Source organism: Urocitellus parryii, chromosome 2 (genome assembly GCF_045843805.1).
Source record: "Urocitellus parryii isolate mUroPar1 chromosome 2, mUroPar1.hap1, whole genome shotgun sequence".
Classification (NCBI taxonomy): Eukaryota; Metazoa; Chordata; class Mammalia; order Rodentia; family Sciuridae; genus Urocitellus; species Urocitellus parryii.
Window position 1 is genome coordinate 28150344 of NC_135532.1, and position 12052 is coordinate 28162395.

The following is a 12052-nucleotide window of genomic DNA, read 5'->3' on the forward strand; positions in this document are numbered from 1 at the left end:
TGTAGAAGCAAAGCAGATGGAGACTCCGAGTTTGGAGGGGCGTTTCTGTCCCCTACTTTAATAGGAAGCATGTTTTTTTATGTTTACATTTTAAATTCCTATGTAAGATTTTACTTGAAGGAAAGTGTCTTCTACTTAATAAAGCTGAAAAGAAAAGAAAACAAAGCAAAATAAAACAGCTTACTGGATTAAATAGAAACCACTAGTCTAGATGGAAATTTTTAAGAACAATATGTAAGCAGCATCTGTTATCTATACATGAAGACACAGCGTCCAACTGCCAGCTTGCACTCTCTGAACTAAGTACTATGATTCATCTATTAATAGCTACTTGGAACATTACCACTGATACACTGATAGCTCTTTGGGGGTATGTTTTACAACCTCAGAACCTTATTAATGTTGGCATACAGTCAGTATTTTTACATAAATGTTAGATAAATGAAGAGTTTTAAACCAACTAGATCATTTTATCTTAGAAGAGTAAGAATAGTAAGGTTTTATCTACTATACCTCCTATTACTTTTATTCTTAGCACAGTGGTTGTGGTTGACTTCTTGGTAAGTTAGGATCTTTTTATGCCTAATATATAGGTAAATATGTTTCTAAAATAAATCTATTACTTAAAACCTAATAAGTGAACATACAAATAGATTTCTTCTAGGCTTGCTTAAGAGCTATTTTGTGTAGGATGAGAGAATTAAATAACTAGTGGTGCTAGCACAGACTTAAGTTTAAGAGAAGAATTTATGTACTATTTTATTGGTTACCATCTTTCAGAGTTAATGTATTATGGTACTCAGGATCACTAAATTATTTACTGTGTTAGTGTGTTCAGGCTTTTGTAACAAAATACCATAGATTGAGTAGCTTACAAACAATAGATTTATTTTTCACAGTTGTGGAAACTGGAAGTCCAAGATCAGAATGCCAATGTGGTTGAATTCTGTTTAGAACTGAACTATCTCACATTGCAGACTAGCTTTTTTCTTGTATTCTCCCATGGCAGAAAGGTCATACAGTCTCCTTCAGGCCTCTTCTATAGGGGCATGAGTCCCATTCATGAAGGCTGTGTCCCTAAGACCTACTCACCTCTCAGAAGATCCCACCTCTGCTATCATCTTGGCAGTAGGATTTCAATATGTGAATTTAAGGAGACACAAAAACATTGAGACCATAGCATAGTTCTACCTTTTTTTTTTTTTTGGCCTGAAAAATATCTACAAAATTAGATGTATAAAATGGTTTTTTATATAAACATTTAGAAACCTTATCTGTATTCTTTTTGCTTGTTTTTCAGTAAACCAGATATGTCACGTCTGAGACTTGCTGCTGGAAGTGCTATTGTGAAGCTGGCACAAGAACCATGCTACCATGAAATCATCACATTAGAACAATATCAGTTATGTGCATTAGCTATTAATGTAAGGAAAATCACTATATTGAAGACACTACTTTTTGTGGTCACAGACTTTAGGAAAAAATTTAGTTTTTTCAACTCAGTTAATAATTTTGATCAAAGTTTTGAATATTTTCTTTTGAAAAACTTGTACAAGAAATGTTTCAAAGTTCTAAAACTCATTTGACTTTTGGGTTACATAGTCTAGCTGACTTGTTGTTAGGTACAGTTCTAGTCTATAAAGGCAAAACAGATACTGAATTAGCATGTATAGCTCTTAGAGGAAATACAAGGATAGGTTCTTTCTGGTATGTAGTCATGAAATTTTCATCAATTGAGCAATACACACCCATGTTTTATGTGTATTTCTGTTTAAAGGCATCTTACTTCAGACAGACAGACAAACAGACACATGCTCATAATCAGCAGTACTATAACTCATGCCTAAACTAAGCTTATGTATTTTCTCTGTAAGGTACATCAGAGCCTTCTTGTGCTTAAGAATATTAAGCAGAGACTGTGGTTGTAGTTCAGTGGTAAAGCAGTTGCTTAGCATGTGTGAGGCACTGGGTTCTGTCTTCAACACCACATAAAAATAAATAAATAAAATAAAGGTATTGTGTTCATCTCAACTTAAAAAAAAAAAAAAAAAAAGAATCCTAGGCAGTACTTCATCATTATGTTTGGGAACCATGTTAAACAACTAGATTGCCAGCATGGTCAAAAATGTGAAAAGTGTAGCACTAAGTAGACCCACAAAAAGGACCCTTGTTTACAGTCTGAGAGCTGAAACAAGAAGGCAGGTCTTCTTCAACCTCATTTGGGCATATACATATGACACAATTCAATTTTTTACTGTTCTGTACATATTTTTGCTGTTCAGAAAATCTCTGCAAGTATTTATTTTGGAGGTTACAAATTAAATCCTGAACGAGTTGACAAATTCATAAATATGGAATCTATGAATAATGAGGAGTAACTGTTTTAGTTCCCTAAATGAAAAAAAAAATATATAGAAGTTTACAGTGTTTTTTCTTTCCTTTTTAAAAAATTTGTTCTAGTTAATTATACATGACTGTAGAATGCATTCTGACACATTGTACATAAATAAAGTTCAACTTCTCCTTCCTCTGTCTGAACACAATGCAGAGTCACACCAGTAGTATAATTATACGTGTATATAGGATAATAATGTCCGTCTCATTCTACTATCCTTCCCATCCCTATATCTCCTCCCCTCCCCTCACTCCTGTCTGCACAATACAAAGTTCCTATCTTTGGTTTTTGGCATTTGGCTTATTTTGCTTAGCTTGATATTCTCCAGCTCCATCTGTTTACTTGCAAATGCCATAATTTCATTCTTCTTTAAGGCTGAGTAATATTCCATTGTGTATATGTACCACATTTTCTTTATCCATTCATTTGTTGAAGGGCACCTAGTTTCATAGTTTTAGCTTTTGTGAATTGAGCTTCTGTAAACATTGATGTGGCCACATCACTGTAGTATGCTGATTTTAAGTCCTTTGGGTATAAACTGAGGAGTGGGATAGCTGGGTCAAATGTTGGTTTCATTCCCAAGTTTTCTGAGGAATCTCCATACTGTTTTCCATAATGATTGTACTAATTTGCAATCCCACCAGCAATGTATGAGTGTACCTTTTCCCTTACATCCTCACTAACAGTTATTGTTGCTTGTATTCTTGAGAATTGTCATTCTGATTGGGGTTTATAGTTTTATAAAGCCATAGTATAGACTGAATTTCAGGTTAGAAGGACTCCTTATTACTTAATGAGTCAAATTTTCAAATAGTGAAATTGATATTGATGGAGTCATTCCAGCTTTATAGATTTTTATGTTATATTTGAAGTGTATCACTTTAGAAGTATTTAGCATTTAGTGAGAAAATTTTAAAAGGCTTTCATAATAGTAAATCTGATAATCTAATATGAATTTTCCATTCATAATTTGATTGTTTCACACTTAGGTTTTTATTTTTTTCCAAACAGTTTAAGAATTTGGCATTCATCAGGAGTCATTGCAATTTTTCTCTACTTTTCCCCTCCCCACTTTCTTCTGCTTATTTGAAAATTGCTGTTAACTTCAAAACACAAACAATCTATTTTTTAAATGTATTTATTTCTCAAGTGTTTAAAATAGCCGTCCAAATCCTGTTTATGATTTGTTTTAGTTTTGTTATTGTTCAGATATTAGGAAAAAAATCATTTGAGAGATGAGATTTTTGGTGAGCTCCTGGTTTAGTTTTTCCTTTTAAGTCTGGAAATCATTTTATAAGAAATTAAAATTGTTTTAAAAGTATGTATTACATTTCATGAAAGAATTTTTCTCATCAGTTTTTTAAATTGATGAGATTTATGTTCTGCTGATTGATTGGGTTCTTGATCTGATATTTCTTAGAATATTGCTGATATCATTCATTATTGAAATGGCACTTTAAGAAAACAAAGTAAGGAGACACACGTAAAATGAGTTGGGCCTGATTTGAACTTTACATTGTTTAAGTATGTGTGAACCATTAGTTAAATGTCTACCACGTGTGGAAAGCCTCTACTTGCTATTTTCTGGAGAGTTTATTTTCTACTACTGTATTTATTATACATTGCTACCTTAGTAACCAAAATATCCAGGGTGAAAATCTCAATTGCCAAAGTTTTAAGGTAGTTTTGGAATCCTATGTGAATGGGTAAAACTTAGTTATTAGCATCTTCTCACAATTCATATTGTTATTCCCTTCTAAAAAAAAAAAAAAAACCTTTCCCTAATTCTTCTGTTCCTCTAAACCATATGCCCATCTCTTATTTTTTTAATTTTTATTCATTCTTTTTAGTTATACATGATAGTAGAGTATATTTTGACATATACGTACATGGAGTATAACTTCCCATGTACATGATATGGAGTTACACTGGTCATGTATTCATATGTGAACATAGGAAAGTTATGTCTAGACAGTTCCTTCTACTGTCTTTCCCATTTCCATTCCACTTCATTTCCCCTTCTCCCCTCCAATCTGGTGAACCTCCACACCCTTCCTCATCCCCCTATTGTGAGTCAACATCTGCATATCAGAGGGAACATTAGGCCTTTGGTTTTGGGGGATTGGCTTATTTCATTTAGCACAATAGTCTCTAGTTCCATCCATTTGCCAGCAAATGTCATAATTTCATTCTTCTTGATGGCTGAGTACTATCCCATTATGTATATACTATACCACATTTTCTTTATCTATTTATCTGTTAAAGGGAACCTAGATTAGCTCCATAGTTTAGCTATTGTGAATTGAGCTGCTATAAACATTGATGTGGTCATATCACTAGAGATGCTGATAAGTCTCTTGGGTATATGCCAAGGAGTGTGATAACTAGGTCAAATGGTGGTTCCATTTCCAAGTTTTCTGAGGAATCTCCATACTGCTTTTCATAGTGGGTCCACCAATTTGCAGTCCCACCAGCAATGTATGCCATCTCTTCTTTTTTAAACCTCTACACCTCCAGAAATAGTAATCTGTCTTATTCTTACCCTCTCTTCACTGTCCATATCTTGGCATTTGCCTTTATTATTTTCTATAAGTAACCTATTGAAGTCCTCAGATTCAGTGATCTTAATTTTTCAGTGTCCTTTCTGTGTCATTTGATACAATATTCATTGCACCATTATTCTTGAAATTCTCTTGATTTCTGTCTCTTGGTTTTTTAAATTTCTGTCTCTTGACTATATTTTCTGACACTTCTCCTTTAATTTTGTGTGTTCTTTGAGGATCTATCCATGATCAATTTTAGCACTTACACATTCTTTGGCCATCTCATTATCTAAGTGAGTCATTACTATATTGCAATATTTGTTTTTTTCAAGTTCCTAGTCCCACATCAGATGCTAAATGGAAATTTCAAATTTTTATGTCCTGTGAATGAGTAAGACTGAATTTATAATATTTCCCAAATCTATTCTTTCTTGGCATTTCTCAGATCTAAAAACATGATTTACATTAGACTGTTTGTTTGTTATTCTATCTTATTGCAATAGTCCAAGTAATCTACTCAGTGGTAGATCTATTGTTCTTTATTCGTATCTTCTCAACTATCCCAATTGCTATAGTCATCAAGTCTCACTAGGACTGTTGTGAGAATTTCTTTATTGTTGGTTGAATTTCCCTAATCACAGTTCTGATCATGATATTTTCTTACTTATAAAAAAGATGTTTAAGTTGTTTAAGACTGGCATTTGAGACCCTCTATAGTTGGGACCCAAATATACACTTTAAAATCTTGTTGGGTGCAATACCGTTGTTTAGTACACTATCCTTTACCTTTGTTTCAGTGCAGCTGAACAATTTTTCTTTTATGTGCCTTGTACTTTGCTCTCATTTTCTTCTCATCTTCTCATTTTCATAATCCTTATCCAATCCTTTCTGTAGATTAAGGTTTAAACACAACTTTCTCTATAAAACTTGTTCTGATTCTTTTTAGCGGGAAGTAGTCTCTCTGTCCTTTTGAATCCTTGTAGGTTTTATCTTCAGTCCTCTTATACATATTAAATTTTGCCTTATGCTTTAGCTATTTATGTACATGTGGCTTATTTCTCTTGAGTTGTGGCTCTTTATAGGTAGTATTGTACCTGGGAGACCCTCGTCATATATTTGAATAGACAATAATTCTGAAAGAATAGAAACTCAGTAATATGAATCTTAACATAATTTAGGTTATCATGTTAAGTATTTTAGAATTTGGAGTTCTGTTCATGAAAAATTTACTCTGTACTGATATGTGCTATATATTGTTCTAGATTCTGGAAATACAAAAATGAATAAATCATGGCTACAGCTAACAGTCTCTTAGGGGATTATAAGCTAGAAATGTGTTGATAACAGAATTTCTTACACAGAGTAATCGAACTGCTTACCAATAGTTCTGAGGATAATTTGTATTAAAAGAGGCCTCTGAAAGTGTATTTACTTAAAGATGCAGACTAGAATTTATTTTATAGTCAGGTGTCTGCATTTTTGAAAGTACATTTTTTTCTGATAAAATTCTTTACCCCACATTTACTTTATAGCACAGTGAAAAGGATAATCATCTTCGCAGAAAAATATTTGAAGACTCCCTCAGTTTCCAGTAGCACCTTTTAAAATTTATTCAGCTGATTCTCTTGAACACTTGTGTATCATTCTTGTCAGTTTGTGTCTTCTTCAGTTGTTATTTGTGCAAGTTGCCTTACTTATGACTTGATATTTCTTTAACATCACTTTAATGACAATATGAAAACCTGCTACAATGATTTACAGATTGACTTTGTGAGGAATTTGTATTGTATTGTTGAATTCTGAATGATTAGTGACAAAAACACCGTCTTGGGGAAAGATGTAAAGAGGAGGAAGAGATAATTTGAGTACAGATTGATTTTTTAATGAATGGTCTGTTCCTTTATAAATATATTTGTGATATGTTGACTTTTATTTATGCACTTTTTAATTGGATCATAATAAAAAAATAAAGACTCTGCTCTTCTCTGACATTAATATTGAGGAAGGAATGAGTTAACTATTTTGTTGAATGTAAAGGTAGATAGATGAAATTTCTGTGAAAACTAGGCTACTTTATTAAAAGTAGAAAGTTAATATTATAAGATAAGGACGTTTAAATTAAATGAAAGAGGATATACAAAGTAAGTATTTAAGATAAGGGCAAGATATTATGATCAAGGTTTTTAAGAAAAGATACCATTCTAGATAGAAGAAATACGGTACCTAAAGTTGCATTAATATGAAATATACCACACCTCGTGTCATGGAGCATATAAATGAGCATGAAGTTCTTTGTTATATAAAAGTTTGAGCTTTTCCCTGTAGTTGAGAGAAAATTCTGTCCATCTGTATGCTAGTTATTGTGCTAGGATTAGAGACACAATAATGAATGAAAACAAAGTTTTGTCTTTAATAAACTAGCACTGATAAAAGACAGATATATAAACGAGTAATGTTATGAGCTGAATGTGCTACTGGGGATGTGCACAGAGTGCTGTAATAGAGCCTAGGTCGGGTATAGGAGACATGTTATATGCTTCTTTCTGTCAGATAGTTGAACTGTCTTCAAGAATGAAGAGGAGTTAGCTAGGAGAGTTGGGGGGATAGTTTAAGGGAGTTGTGTGAAATAAGCAGGCATAGGATTAACAGGTTGGCTTATTTATACAAATAAAAGTAATTTGGTGCTTCAGAAATTGATTAGGATCTCTTGCCTTCAGAGCTGTGCATTTCAATCTGATAAGTTTTTAAATGATAGAACTAAAACGTTTAAATTTGGCAGAGTTTTGCTTTGCTACTAAATGAAAAAGCTATATATGAGATAGTGCTTTATGCTTTTTAAAATTTGTTTATTTATTTATTTATTTGTTATTTGTTGTTGTGCAGGAGATTGAGCCCAGGGTTTTATACATGCTAGTCAAGAGCTCTACCATATGTAAATGTAACATGTAAATGAATCGTTGTTAGGTGAATATTCCAGTCTTGAAATTAACTTGATTTACAACATCTGTATTGTGAACTGTCAGTCAAGCAGTGGTTGTAGATAAACTTGTTTCTGTGTGCCCTTTTCTCTATGGATATATAGCACATTTTATATCCAAGTTGTTACTCCTTCCTACTATGTGGATAATACCTGAAATAATTATATCTTTACAGGATGAATGCTATCAAGTAAGACAAGTGTTTGCTCAGAAACTTCACAAAGGCCTTTCCCGATTACGGCTTCCACTTGAATATATGGCAATCTGTGCACTTTGTGCTAAAGATCCTGTAAAAGAGAGAAGAGCTCATGCTAGACAGTGTCTGGTAAAAAATATAAATGTAAGACGCGAGTATCTAAAGCAACATGCAGCTGTTAGTGGTAAGCATACAGGGAAATAGAAATTATACTTTCCAACCTTACAGTTTCACTATTTAAAAGAGTATAATATATTAATGTTATTCTATTTAAATTTGAACCTGTATCTCTTTAAGTAAATGACTAAATGGCCAAGGAGAATAAGTAGTTACATTGGAGGTACTTTTAACATAATAATGAAATTTGTACATTTATGTAGATTGTCTAAGCTCTACTTTTAGTTGAAAAAAGTACAAGTCTTTGATCTTTGTTGTTTGTTCTCACCTATAGCTGACGTTAATAATAACAGGTGCTTGTGTGCCTGCTTTTCATCTGTCTGCTTTACCCCTTCAAGGTTAGCTGATATGCCTCTTGGCTTCTAGGATTGTTTAACAAATAACATTAAAATCTGTCCATTTATCCAAGTCAGAAATCAGAGGCATTCTTTATACCTTTTTTTTACTCACTCATTAGTCACCAAATCCTGTTAATTCTTCCTCCAGATGTCTGAACATCTGTCTTCTGTTCTCCTAGTTGGTCACATTTCCTTTGGATCATTGTATACACACTTAACTACCTCCCTCTTTAAATGTTTCCCTACGCCTCTGTCCCCTAGTTTTACCCACTACTGTGCCACATTGACAGCAAAATTATCATTCTAAAACACATTTCTGATCACATTACTTCTTTGCTTGAAATCCATGTGAATTCTTTATTGCTTAAGAGGTAGAGTTGAAATATTTCTCATGGCTTTTTATAGTTTACTCTTGGTCTGAATTTCAAGTTTTGTCTCTGTAGTTTTCTACTATGAACTCTGTTATTCCTGCTATAACCTCAATTACTTGAAATTTGTGGAGCCATCTTTTTTCTCTGTTGTTAGCTCTTATCTGAGAATTGTCTCTCCCAGAAAAATAAATAAATAAAACAAAGAAGTGTGGTTTGCACTTTTTGAATTCTTTAAAAATATAGTTTGGGTGTTATTGCATCACTGTGACCCTCTTTGCTTTTTTTCTTCTTCACATTGCAAAAAGTGAAGGCTTATGTGGTCACATTCCACCTCTGCAATTTACTGATTGTATTTGGACAAGATATTTAATCCATGCCTTAGTTTGCTTATTTGTAAAATTGGAATAATTATACTTACTTCTTGTTACGGTTGTGAGGATTAAATATTTATGTATGTAAAGCACCTAGCATAATGATTAGCCTGAAGAAGTTATCAGCCAATACTAGTTGTTTATTTTAGAGTATTTTTCACATTGAAGATAGCTTCTGTCTCTGTTTATTCTTTACTGTGAGATCTTTACCTGGTTTTATTCATTTTTATACTTTTAGATTCTAATAGAGGATAGTAAGCACTGAATAAATATTTGATAGAATTTAATTTAAAGTTTACTGAATTTTGAACCTTGTTCCTTTTCTTCTATGCTTGCTCTTAAAATGAATGGCATTATTCAGAAACTGTTCTTAAGTTCAGCAATAGAAATAAAGGAAATATGATACTTTATTGACATATAAGATACTGTACTCCAAGTTGAACATCTGATTTTAAGTTTTTATTTGAGAATAAGTAATTTAAATAGGATTGTTCTAAATATAAATCCCATTTGTTTTATATGCACTTTATTAAAACTAGTTAAGTTTACCTTCCTGACCTTAACAGAATTTGGCACTCTTAGTCAACATATAAAACTATTTGAATTTAAACCGAAAAGATTTTTTTTTATATTTAAAACATCATAAAAACTCCATTCCTTATTTTCGTTCTTTTATGTCTATTCTTCTCTTAAAAATAAAATCAGCTATTCCTATTTTGTGCCACACCAACTGAAAGATTTACTGGAAGTGTTTTATTTTCTTAGCAGCTTAAAATATTATACATAGCTCTGCTTATAATATCAGGAAAAATGGACTTGATGTCTCTCAATCTTGAATATAGTTTGTATGGGTCACCTTTTTCGTATGCATTAGAAAACTGGAATATTTGTCTTTGAGCCTAGGCACATGGTGTGTTTAGTAGGCATTTCAATATTAGATGTGACAGATGAGTGAAAAAACTGTTTAAATTACTATGTTCCTCAATACAGGGGTTTTCAATATGTTTTTCTTCTACCCATATTGTAGTAATAGTGGGATACAGGAAATAAAGTATGAAAGAGAGAGAGTGTGTAAGATTTGATTTTCTAACCTGGATGTTTTTGTTTTTTCTTTTTTTCTTCTTCTTTTATTTTTTATTTTTTTCTTTTTCAGAAAAATTATTGTCTCTTCTACCAGAGTATGTTGTTCCATATACAATTCACCTTTTGGCACATGACCCAGATTATGTCAAAGTACAGGATATTGAACAACTTAAAGATGTTAAAGAGTAAGACTTTTTCCATCCCATTTTCATATTTTCTGAAAGTTGTTTTTTTTCCTCCTTATTGCTGATAATGGGATCTCAATTATAATTAGTTTATTGATGTGTTTCATGTCATAGGAGTTTAGGGTTCTTTTCTCTTATTTATTCTTTTATTTGTCTATTTTTATATCATCTTTTCACATTACATTTCTTAAGTAACTTCCCAAAACTTAATTTAGCATAATTAAAATACTTTGGTTCTATTTCTCTACCAGTCTGACATTCCTTTTCTGTTGAAGTAATCCATTAAAAAGTTCTATTCCAGTTCTTATAGTTTCCTGTTTCCTTGTGAAACTCGGTAGTTTTCATGATTTGAATTAATAATTTGAATTAATAATCTCCTTTACTCACATAGTAAGCATATTTTTCTTTGCAGTAACTATCTTCCTCCATAGGAAGAGATTAAGGTGTAATTTCATTATGAGCCAAATTTATAACCAGGAGGATTTTATTGGTGATTTTTAAAAATTTTTAAAATTAGAGTTTATGACATTTGCTATTGTTTCAAGCATTATTGTTGAGAGACTGCAAACACTGCATATGCCTGGGTGTAGAACATGGGGATACTATGGTATTTAGAAAAGTTTAAGACTAGTATAATTCTTTTAAGCTTGACCCCTGGTCGTCTTTTTGTTATAATAAAAAATGATCTTTGTGATTTTGAATCAGTTCATTTATTACACCTTTAATATACTAGTGATGGAAAGTAATTCTTGATTTCCTAATTCATAGAAATTTTTTACAGTTAAATATTTTAGGTATGTCAGGAGAATAAAATTAAAATTATCAGTAACTTCTTATGGCAAAGGAAAAAGCTACTGCTTAGTTTCTTTGCCACATTTCTATTTCTGAAAAATCAACAAATAATTCTCCATAGATGCATTCTTTGTTGGAGGGATTATGACTGATATAAACTTCTAGTAACCATTCTTTGTCTGAGAACATTGGTTTATCCTAGGAATTAATAAGTTGTCCCTTCCCCCCCAATTGGGAATTGAACCCAGGAACACTTTACCACTGAAGCTTCCCCAGCCCTTTTTTGTTTATTTTTTATTTTTTTCAGTACTAGGGATTGTACCCAGGGGTACTTAACCACTGAGCCACATTTCCAACCCTTTTTTATTTTTTATTTTGAGACAGGGTCTTACTAAGTTGCTAAGGCTGGCTTTGACTTTGTGATCCTTCTGCCTCAGTCTCCCAAGATGGCGGGAATTACAGGCATGCACCTCCATGCCTGGCTTGACTTATCTTTCTAAATTGCCCAGTATTGCCATAAATAATTTATATTTTACCAAAGAGCCAGTCTAGAAGAACTTCTCCTATGCTTGAGATCCTAAAGATTATTTTTCCCTTTTAAAATATCTTGCTTGTTTCTTTCT

The 12052-nt window shown here is 32.3% G+C and overlaps 1 protein-coding gene across 6 annotated transcripts in view; it reads left to right on the forward strand.

Moving 5' to 3' along the window:
* Positions 1-12052, forward strand: part of Pds5b (PDS5 cohesin associated factor B) — a 195783-nt gene that overhangs the window by 164178 nt on the left and 19553 nt on the right. For all 6 annotated transcript variants that reach the window (XM_026395124.2, XM_026395125.2, XM_026395128.2 and 3 more), the window contains exons 24-26: positions 1301-1424; positions 8092-8296; positions 10523-10637. In XM_026395124.2, the coding sequence (XP_026250909.1) occupies positions 1301-1424; positions 8092-8296; positions 10523-10637 (444 nt within the window). The remainder of the gene's footprint in view (positions 1-1300; positions 1425-8091; positions 8297-10522; positions 10638-12052) is intronic.